Source organism: Vanessa tameamea, chromosome 19 (assembly GCF_037043105.1).
Source record: "Vanessa tameamea isolate UH-Manoa-2023 chromosome 19, ilVanTame1 primary haplotype, whole genome shotgun sequence".
NCBI classification, from domain to species: domain Eukaryota; kingdom Metazoa; phylum Arthropoda; class Insecta; order Lepidoptera; family Nymphalidae; genus Vanessa; species Vanessa tameamea.
Window position 1 is genome coordinate 3196593 of NC_087327.1, and position 10593 is coordinate 3207185.

General features: G+C 31.1%; 1 protein-coding gene and 1 long non-coding RNA gene across 2 annotated transcripts in view; one reads left to right on the forward strand and one right to left on the reverse strand.

The window, feature by feature from the left end:
• The window catches only part of LOC113403934 (bifunctional glutamate/proline--tRNA ligase), a 114636-nt gene that overhangs the window by 5723 nt on the left and 98320 nt on the right, over window positions 1-10593 (reverse strand). The window contains exons 15-21 of the mRNA XM_064217961.1: window positions 5007-5213; window positions 4365-4565; window positions 3766-3990; window positions 3276-3362; window positions 2056-2202; window positions 1660-1767; window positions 690-836 (exon numbers count right to left, since the gene is read on the reverse strand). Of these exons, the coding sequence (XP_064074031.1) occupies window positions 690-836; window positions 1660-1767; window positions 2056-2202; window positions 3276-3362; window positions 3766-3990; window positions 4365-4565; window positions 5007-5213 (1122 nt within the window). The remainder of the gene's footprint in view (window positions 1-689; window positions 837-1659; window positions 1768-2055; window positions 2203-3275; window positions 3363-3765; window positions 3991-4364; window positions 4566-5006; window positions 5214-10593) is intronic.
• Window positions 8855-10117, forward strand: LOC135193843 (uncharacterized). Its single transcript, XR_010309466.1, has 3 exons — window positions 8855-9276; window positions 9403-9573; window positions 9812-10117. It is a non-coding gene; the product is annotated as an uncharacterized LOC135193843 (long non-coding RNA).

Sequence of the window (10593 nt, forward strand, 5' to 3'; positions counted from 1 at the left end):
ATGCCTCTTGACGCCTCGTTTGAAGGCACCCAGGTTATAAGAGGAGGGGAACACGTGTGCTGGTAGAGTTCCATTTTTTGGCGACGCGACAAAGAAAAGAGTTGCCAAATTTCTTTGTGCGCGATGGAATCGATGTCACAGTTGGGCGGTGACATCGCGAGCCGGCACGCGTAGGGCTGCGAAGGAAATCCGCTGCTTTTGTCTGTTTTTACGTACGTACCTACTAATCTTAGCAACTACTATGCGGATTTATCTATGTACCAGTACACAGATTGGTTCACGCATAAATATTAGGTATATCATATATATTTTGTTATGTTTTATGCGGATCGGCAAATGGGAAACTTGCCGCTAAGTGGTCACCACCACCCATAGACATTGGCGCTGTTAGAAATATTTACCATACCTTCCTTCACCAACGCACCACCAACCTTGGGAACTAAGATGTTATTTCCCGTGTGCCTGTAGTTACACTGGCTCACTCACCCTTCAAACCGGAACACAATAATACCAAGCATTGCTGCTTAGCGGCAGAATATCTGATGAGCGGGTGGTACCTACCCAGACGGGCTTGCACAAAGCCCTACCATCAAGACGTTATTTACGAATGTTTGGTAAATTGGCTGACTTTATTATGACATTCATCGATTTAGTAAAAAAAAAATTGCAGAGAGTTTTCAATAATTTACCTGCGCCTTAGGTTTGGTCTCTTTCTTAACTTCTTTCGGCTTCTCCTTTTTCTCCTTCTGCTTGTTGTCCTTGGGCGGCGCGGGCGCGCTAGAGGCGGCGCCGGTCTCCGCTTGGAACTTCGCCTTTGATTCGGCTTCTACTGTCGCCTGGTCAATTAATTATTATTAAAAGTGTACTGTATTTAGTATTGACAATTTCTGTACAAGTACTATATTCAGAGTCCTGACAGTGCTCTTCGATTTTAACAGAATTAAAAGTACAACAATATAAGAGGTTGACTACCTGTTACCTCTCCGATTCGTCAATAGTTAACTCCAACAATCGACGTATCCGAATAGCAAATACGACTCGGACAGAGAGAATTTAGAAGAAGTAAACAGAAGATATTGCGCGCTCTTCGTATAACATTATAACTTCAAAAGGGCCGACCAGAGATACGGAACTATCATCTTATGATATGCAACCGTGCCGAATGAAACCGTATGAGACCAAGTTCATATATTTAATACAAACCATGTCCGGTTTCTTGGCTTTGAGACCTCTCACGAGGTCTCTTGCTTCGCCACTTGACTTGTTATATGGGATGCCCTTACCGTCCATTGCGACGGCATTGCCGTTCTGGATAGTAATTATTTATTTGTAAAGTTAACAGTAAAATAACGCAGCGAAAATATTTATTGCTAGAATTTGTAATAATAGAATGAACGCTTTTTTAGGAAAACGTCTAATTTGTTAAGAAATAGTTATTGTCTATGAGATCACCTTATTGTCTTTGAATAAATTGCTTACGACAAGCTAATTAAATATGACTTTTTTTTTCCAAATCATACAACGCAGTATGTTAACGAGTTTATTCTGTTTATTTTATAGTGTATTCCTAGATGAGTAGACACGACAAATAAAAAACATATGTCAGGAAGGCATATCTCAGAACATAGAAAAATAAAAATAAAACTTATATAAAAATACCTCGACCGCTTTGTTTTTGGAATCCTGCGCCGGAGCGACGGTCTTGGGTGTCCAATCGGTGCCGGTGATGGCTTTATATTGAGCTTTCAGGTTCAAAAGATTTTTCACCTGAAACAATACAAAATATGAAATCAACACACTTTCACTAACAATATGTCTTCGGGCTATGATGAAGTTCGGTTTGAAAACGACATAAACTGTGATCAATTATAATGTTTTAATTTGCTAGCTTACAGAAGCTACTGTACCAAAAACCTGAGTAATTGGACACTTATAGAATTTATTTTCAATCACTATTTCGATACGTGTATTCTATAAATATTGTAGTCACAATCGCGATAATCTTCTAACATATTTGGTACTTCATGTAGTTTTGAGATTATCCAGTCTACTTACCTCAACATCAATGACTCCCTTGTCGGCCTTCTCAGCTTTAATTTTCCTCACTTTATCCCCTTGAGCTGCGATCTGAGCCAAGACCACTGCAATTTTGCAATCGTCGCTGTTTTGTGAAACCGAAGCTTGATTCTTCGGTTTTTTATCCTATAAATTAAAAAAGTTGTATAATTTAAATTTAATATAACCAATGAAATTTTATTCCGTTGGTCGGAGTCGACAATCAGTAACCTAAGCTGTACCATAATAATCAGGCAGTTGTCAGATATTGGTTGTCGATCCTGGTGCTCCGTAAAGCAACCTAAGTGTTTCACGATAAAATTTAATCAAAAAAACAAAATTAAACAGTTTGAAATATGTTAAAAAAGAAGATATTCGTCTGAAAAAGTTATGAACTTTAAAGTGCTCTGTACAGAATAAGTAATAAGCCTATCGGAAGACAATCGATTAAATAGTATTTACACAGCTGTAGAAAAACTACCTAAATAGTTATGTAAGCGAATACGTGTTTCAAGAGGAAACATTTAGTATAAACACCAAGTTTTATTGGACATTACTTGAAATAATATCAAGTTATTACGATAAAATTTAATTCTATATTATAAAAATATTGGTACCGTCATGGACAAATCTCGTCCAATAAATTACTCAACAATCGTGACTCTCATAGATAATTATAAAATATTAATTAATTCAAGTATAAGTTTCAATAAAGACACAAAATTGAAATAATTTAATATAGGTACTCAGTCGAATAATTGAGCCACCTCGTAGTAAATGGGCTACGTCAACGTTGCGGAACTAAGATGTTATGAATATTACGTGTGACATTCATCATCCTTCATAAAAACATAACGTGTGTTACATTCCCACGCGCCGAGGGATCTGCCGATTAAGTTATGTGTAGTGGCGTCATTCAAGTGATGAAATGTGTTCAGTGAAATTAACAATAATATTTATGATGCTAAGTTTTGGTAATTATTTGTGAATTTAAATTAAGCAAAATTTGTATTTTAAAAAAGTGACATTTTAAAGTGACAGTTCTCACATTGACCAATTGTTATTATACATTTTAGAATAAATTTGTTTTAATAAATTAATTTGAGTAATTGTTTTTATTTTTTTTTGGAACCTACTCTGCCGTCGTACTTAATTCGTTCGAAAATATGTCACAATAATAACACTTAAATAACATAAATAATCATATATGTCAAAGTTACCTGAGCTGTAGTCGCCTTATTTGATTCTTTTGCTCTAGCGTCTGATGTTGGAGACTTCGAAGCAGGTGTTGCTCCGGGCTTCCAGTCCTGGGATTTTTTACTTTGTAATTAGTAAGCAGTATTCGACCGAATACTTTTATTTAATAACATAATTATATTATCCCAAACTTCGTTACTTTTGACGTTGGCCAAATAATTTAAAAATCTAATTTTATTTTTATTTCAAACGTATATTTGTTGTTTTTTATTTTATAATTCAGACTAAAAATCAAGTTTAGATCTATACTCTATACGAATATTATAAAGAGGAATAATTTGTTTGTTTAATCAATAATAATGTTAGGGGTAATCCCTTGAACTAATAATATTACTTATTCAAAACAAAATCACTGGTTAAAAACTACATTCTGAGTGCATTAATAAATTGGACCCGTGCGAAGCCGGCGCGGGTCGCTAGTTTATTTATATACTTTTTTGTTTATACGAATACCTGTCCCGTGGCCGCCTTGTAGCTAGCTTTCAAATTTAACAATATTTTGACAGCCTCATCAATCTTGGCTTTTTCAGCTTTGCTCGATTTCAGTGAGCGCACTAAGTCACCCTGTTGGATAATCTCCTGGTTGATCGAATCAGCGTTTTGAGAGGGCGGTGCCGCCGCAGCGGGTGCTGCGCTCGTACCCGCAGGAGGTGCTGTGTTTGTACCCGGTTTCCAATCCTTCGAATGAAAAGGGATTTTAAACAAAAATCACCGGCCAAATTATAATTGTCAATAACTTTTCTTTGGCGATTAAACAATACAAAATGGTAATTATCACTAATCTCATGTATAAAATTCAGAACGTATTTTTGTTCGTGAGTTTTCTATCGATGCGTTTAAGTAGGATTACCCAATTGTTTTTTATTATATACTACGTATAAATACATAAATAATATGGACACAATACCATCACTGTACAATAGATAGACCAAGACTTATATGGTGTATATTTTCTTACAAACTGCTAGTCATAAATATAAAAACCTGGATGTTCTTAAGGATAACCAATACAAAACAATTTCAGAAAAAATAACTTGATAAAAAATACTAACTTGGCCTGTAACCGCTTTGAACTTGGCTTTCAAATCCAGTAATAGTTTTACAGCTTCGTCGATCTTGGCCTTTTCAGCCTTGGCAGATTTCAGTGAACGCACCAGATCCCCTTGCTTGGTTATTTCTTCGTTTAACGAAGACTCATCACCTGAAGGTGCAGCTGACGGTGTAGTTGGAGACGCTGCGTCTGGTGTCCAATCCTTTTTAGAGAAAATATTTGTTATATATTATCCAATCCAATCATTGAGAATAAAAAAATATTAAGAAACGTTGAGAATGTGCTGATTTATACTGAAAAAAAAATTACAATAAAAATAAAATAAAAAATACATATCACCGTAGATTTGTAAATACCATTAGATTTCAGCAGTTCAAAATCTCGCGAAATAGATTATAATCTAACGGTATTTATAATTTTACAATAACATATATACGACAAAGTGATATAAAGGCGCGTAATTAGTAAATGACAACTTAATGTTCTTTTTCTTTTTGGTTCCCAAAGAAACTACATTTCGAACGGAGACAGCTTTACGTTTCCATCTTGAAAAATATGAATATAAAAGTGCATGTAAGACTGACGCTTGAACATAGAATCACAAACCTATTTAATATAAAAAAAAAAAAGAAGAGATACACACCTGACCTGTAGCCGCTTTGTACTTGGCTTTAAGATCCAGTAATAACTTCACAGCTAACTCGATCAGCACCTTTTCAGTTTTCGCAGCTTTAAGCGATCGGACAACATTGCCCTGCTTGGCGATATCGCTGATCAACTTGGTAACTTCGTTATTTTTGGTCAGAGTGGGTGTGATTTGTTTCGTTTGTGTTGTTTGAACGGATTTTGGCTGTATAAAAAATAATTACATATATTAGGTTTAAACATTCTATAGTGCATAATACATATACATATATATTTATATATACATATATAGTTGTATGTGCATATGTTTATAAATCTATTCAGTTACAACAGCGTGGCTCTCCACTCCAAACTCCACAACAACACTAGGTCCTACTGAGTAGGTACTGCTATTTGGCGGTAGAATATCCGATGAGTAGGTGGTACCTACCGAGACGGGCTTGCACAAAGCCCTACCACCATGTAATTTATGTATTTATATACACTACGTATAAAAAATAATTACGGATTACTTTTCGGGATCTGTCTACTCATTTCTAAAAAACCGGAGTATTTTCTAAATCAGATTTAAAACAATCATTTTTGTGTTCAAATCATTATTTTTTTCATTAAAATTAATACTTTACCATATTTAATCACTATTTATAATAAATTAAATAAATAACTATGTGAAAACATATGCTACTAATTATTTTGTTTTAAATTATTAGATATAGAAAATTAAATTAAAACAATAACACACGCGTGTACTCTTAGTCCATAGCGACTAAATTTGGACGTTTTCTTTGACGTGGTAGACACGTGGTGTTACTTTCACTTTCCAAAACGCAACATTCGATCATACGATGGGAAGGGAATCAACTTATAGACATCGAATCTTTATTAATTATGTTGATAAATATATATATATATATATATTTAGTTTATTAGAATAGATTATAGCGATAATAGGCTACTTATCAATGCGAAAAATAAAGTGTTAATTTTTGTAATGAGTATATATTGACTTTAAAAATGGTTATTTATTAACGAAAATTGAAAATAATAATTAATTTATTTAAAAATCCATAAATAAAAATGCATTTTTTTAAACGTTTGTCACGTGACAAAAAATGCTCCTGATTGGTTTATGATGACGTCACTTGCTTGTTAACCTCGTTTGCCTACTGTATGTGGATTATACGTACCACAGATTACAATACAGGCTAATTACGTCACCGACCCTATTGCAGCGCCATATTGTCGAAGTAGCGTTTTCGCGCGCTATTTAAATATTGAATATTTAATTTGATATTTTTCAGCAAATATGTACTAGAATATAAAAACACAACTTTTACTGCGTTCCTTAACCTTTACTAAATAATATAAAATAGATTTTAAAAACCAGTCAAATATCCTATTATAAATGAGATTTAAAAATGTTAGTAGGTAACGATATTTTTTTACACACACCAAAATATTACAACGGGTTGGTCGAATGATGTAAATCCATAAACTTCCAGTACAAATGAATCATCCATTTTACGAGGTAGAATTTTAGGACGCCGTTGGTTAATAATTTACTCCCACGCAATCTTAGGGAAGTTGCGTGATACATATTCCATTTATATAGTCTATTCCAACCACCAAAGCCACGTCTACGAAGCTGTTATCGGTATTTTGGAAGTAAAGTTAAAGTATACTTACTTAAATCCATAAGGATTTAATTGGAATAATGTTGTATTATAAATAACAGTATATTAATCAACAGCTGCTAACAGCGCGCAATGTAGCTGGGCTATTAGAAAATCGCATGGAATACGTCAATCTAAGGTTTGTCAATCGTTATTCCTTTTTCGATTGGATATAGGTAATTATAGCCCAGGTATATTCGAAACATGAAAATAAAACCCGACATACTATCTGAAGACTTAATTTTCAAACATTTCACGTGGCGTTACTTAGAAACAATAATAACAATCTGTTTTGGTTTTTTTTTAGGTATTTGTCTATTTAGGTATAGTCTTCTTTTTTTAAACTGTGAAATAAAGTTTGTCATTATTGGGACCATTTGTGGTCTTAACAATAAATATTGTACATACCTAAGTATAAACTGTAGGCTGTGGTTTTATTAGTAACAATAAACTTATTTATTAGTTAATCTACTTGATTTGAAGTAATAATATCTATGATTATATGATAAAATGTTTAAGTAATTGGCTAACGTGTTTTATAAACATCAATTTAAATAATTTACATACAGCGCGTAATATACTGTAGGTATGCGACAATCTAATTAATAATTATTCTTAAGCATTGAATTATATGTACACTACTAGACAAGCTGTTCAAAATTAAAATTGTGTCACAGTGACGGAAAGGGGAAGAAAACGACAGGCGAAGGTAGTTTAGTGATTAAATCGAGATGATCGCGCAGATGTGACACAATAGTTTTATCTTTTTCTGTTTGTCTCTAAGAGTATTATAGTGAATTTTGTTTGATTCAATAATGGTCATAATCGTAATTGTATTATTATCAACATAACAGATTGAGGTAACTAGATGAAAATAGAAATAAAATTAATACTTAGTTGAGAACATTTATGCCCACAGAGGACTGAAACGTTCTCTTAGAGAATATTTTTACAGTATCGAGGAATTAAATTCAGCATTTTTGTAGTAATAGTAGTTTTTAACAAATAAAATAAATCTAACATACTTAAAACAGATATAAACCAATATATCTGTTTTAAGTAAGTATATTAGTTAATATATGTTGGCATATCGGTTGTACTGCTTCTTCTTAGGTAAATATAGTAAAGAGTAAGTGAAACGGCAAGCGAGATGTCTGCCATGCCTGTAAATTTCATGAAATAATTTGTTAACAAGAAAATACGAATTAAATTAGTTAAATAAATAAATAATTATTAAATCATGTAAACAAAGTGCGCATTAAAATAATAATGCCCGTGTGCTACATGCGCACAGGCATTTTATAAATAATACAAATAAATTGCTGCTTTGAATTCCTCTCGGTCGCTCGCATTCGACGAAATGAGTAGTGGTCAATTGACCGTAACTTAGTGCAGAAAATCTCAGTACAGAATAGCGCATATAGTAGTAAACATATTAATTAATGTTCTTAAGAAGGTACACGTGGTGTAGCCAGGAGACCTAGTAAATCCTTGCGAATCGCAAAATATTCAACGAAAGCAAATATTGCTTGAGTAAATTCTAAAATAATAGTTTCTACTATTTCTATTTATCACCCGTCAATGTATTAAAATATTATTTAATTATATTCTTATTATTTAATACTATAAAACTCAATTATAGGTAATCATTCTAAATATAATAACATATTTAACAAAGCCATTGATAATAAATGTATAGCTACCAGAAATGCAAACATTGCATGTAGGTAATTTACATCCTGTAAAAATACCTTTGAAAAAGTGCTGCATATGCTACATACAAGCTGTCTTGTACATTTATTTACATTTAGGGATATAAATAACATCAAATTATTTGTTTTATTAATTTAATCGCACTATATTTTATATTATTTATATACTTACATTAAAAAACATACTAACGATAATTATAATTTCTAAACGTGGTTTATTTATGCAAGGTCATAAAACGTTTAAATATGTCAATGAGAATTGTTTGAATTTTGATTATTGTAAATTATAGTGCAATTTTTTACTAAAATAACTATTATCGTTTTTTTTTCAAAGTATAATAATAACCTCAGCATTTCGTTTAAAAAAAAGTATTGGTTTAATTTTTTTTTGTTCTAACAAGTGTTTTTATTACAACTAATGTTTTATTTCGTTACTTCATTATAAGTTGATTTGTTCTGTGCAAAATAATCAAAAATTCTATTAACAAAACATTTTCCCTACGTAAGGGTACGTTTTAAAATTTTCTAGGTACTTACAAATTCTTAGTTTGTTTTGTATATATCGTACATAATGGGGAAAACAAATAAAAATATTTGTTATAAAAGGAAAGTTATACTTCTAAAATATAAAGATAAAAGAGAAAGTTTAATTTTATCTAAAACTGTTGAAAGAAGAAAGGAAAAGCTTTCAATAAAAGTTCAATACAATGCTAAGATACGAAAGTCACTAAACAGACATAAATTAAAAGAGAAATATCCTGTTTGTAAGGCACATTTAAAAGATCGAACTGTTCCACGTTGCTTAAGAGGAATGTGTGCAAAAAAAAACAAATATATAAGAATACCGCAACAACATAAACAAAAGCGCAGAGAGCCCAGACAAGTAAGTATAGATTTTATTTGTATATAAACCTTATTAAAAAATAACCCAAAGACAACCAATATACTTTTGTTTTATATTATGTAGACAATATATTATTTTTCATTAAAATTCAAATTATTGTTTTAGGACATGAAGCATCAAATAAAACGGAAAAGAGGAATGAGTTTGTCATCAATATCCTCTATTGAAATAAGTGATGAATTAAACAATAGTTTTGAATATGATAACATTAGCTCTGGCAGTTTAGGCTCTTATACAGATGATGAAATTGAAACTTTGATGAAGTCAACCAGAAAGGTATGTTTTTATTTCTTACATTAGCATAATTTATATCATTCAAAAATTATATGGTTAAATTTTACTTCAGATAATTCTTAAACATATATTTTTATAATAATAATAATAATTTATTTATTTAAGCGTAATATTGAACAAAAACAAGATTTGAACGATAATAATAAAATGTTTCATTCAAAAATATTTCATTTCCTTTTTGATTTTGCAATTATATATTCATTTGTTTTTTATTTATTAGAGAATGAAAGATTTAGATGATGACTGGACTTTGTTCCCCCGACAACATCCTTCTTCTCCTGTCTCAAATAGATGTGACAATTCTGATGTTTCTATAAACTCTCTGGATACTTTAGTACTTGAAGCAGATGACAGTAAGGAAAATTTGGATGTGTATCATTTAAAAAATGAAGCTTATTCACCTACAATGAGTCCAGAAGAGTCAAAATATGAGTCATTTATTACTAATAATAATAAAAACTTCATGCTTGAATTTAAAGACACAGAAAACCTGTATGAAAATCATGTTCAAAGTGACCATAAAATAGATGATAAAGTATTAAAAAAACAAGAAAATAGTAACTTTGAATACAATTATAAACCATGTTATTCTGCAGTAAATGTAAATAATAATTCCATAAAGCAGGAACTTTATGGTGATCTATAGAATATAATTGTTAAAATTTATTTTCTTATTAATCTATTAAATACATACATTTATAATTCTACATTTTCTTTTAGTTTTAGAAAATTCTAGAAACTGTCCCAAATATTATATTTGAATATACTAGATTTCAACAAGTATTCTTTACAATAATTTGTATATTAATATTATATAACTGTTTGATAGTTTTGGGGAAAAAAAAATAATATCAACATAGTTTCGTGATGTAGTCCATTTGAGAATAATATTATTTTATATAATTAGTCAAGATAATTTTTCTTATGTATTTTAAAATATAAAATTTTTGAATGTATGATTAAAAAAGTTTTAATTTATAAAAGCAAATGTCAAAATTTAAA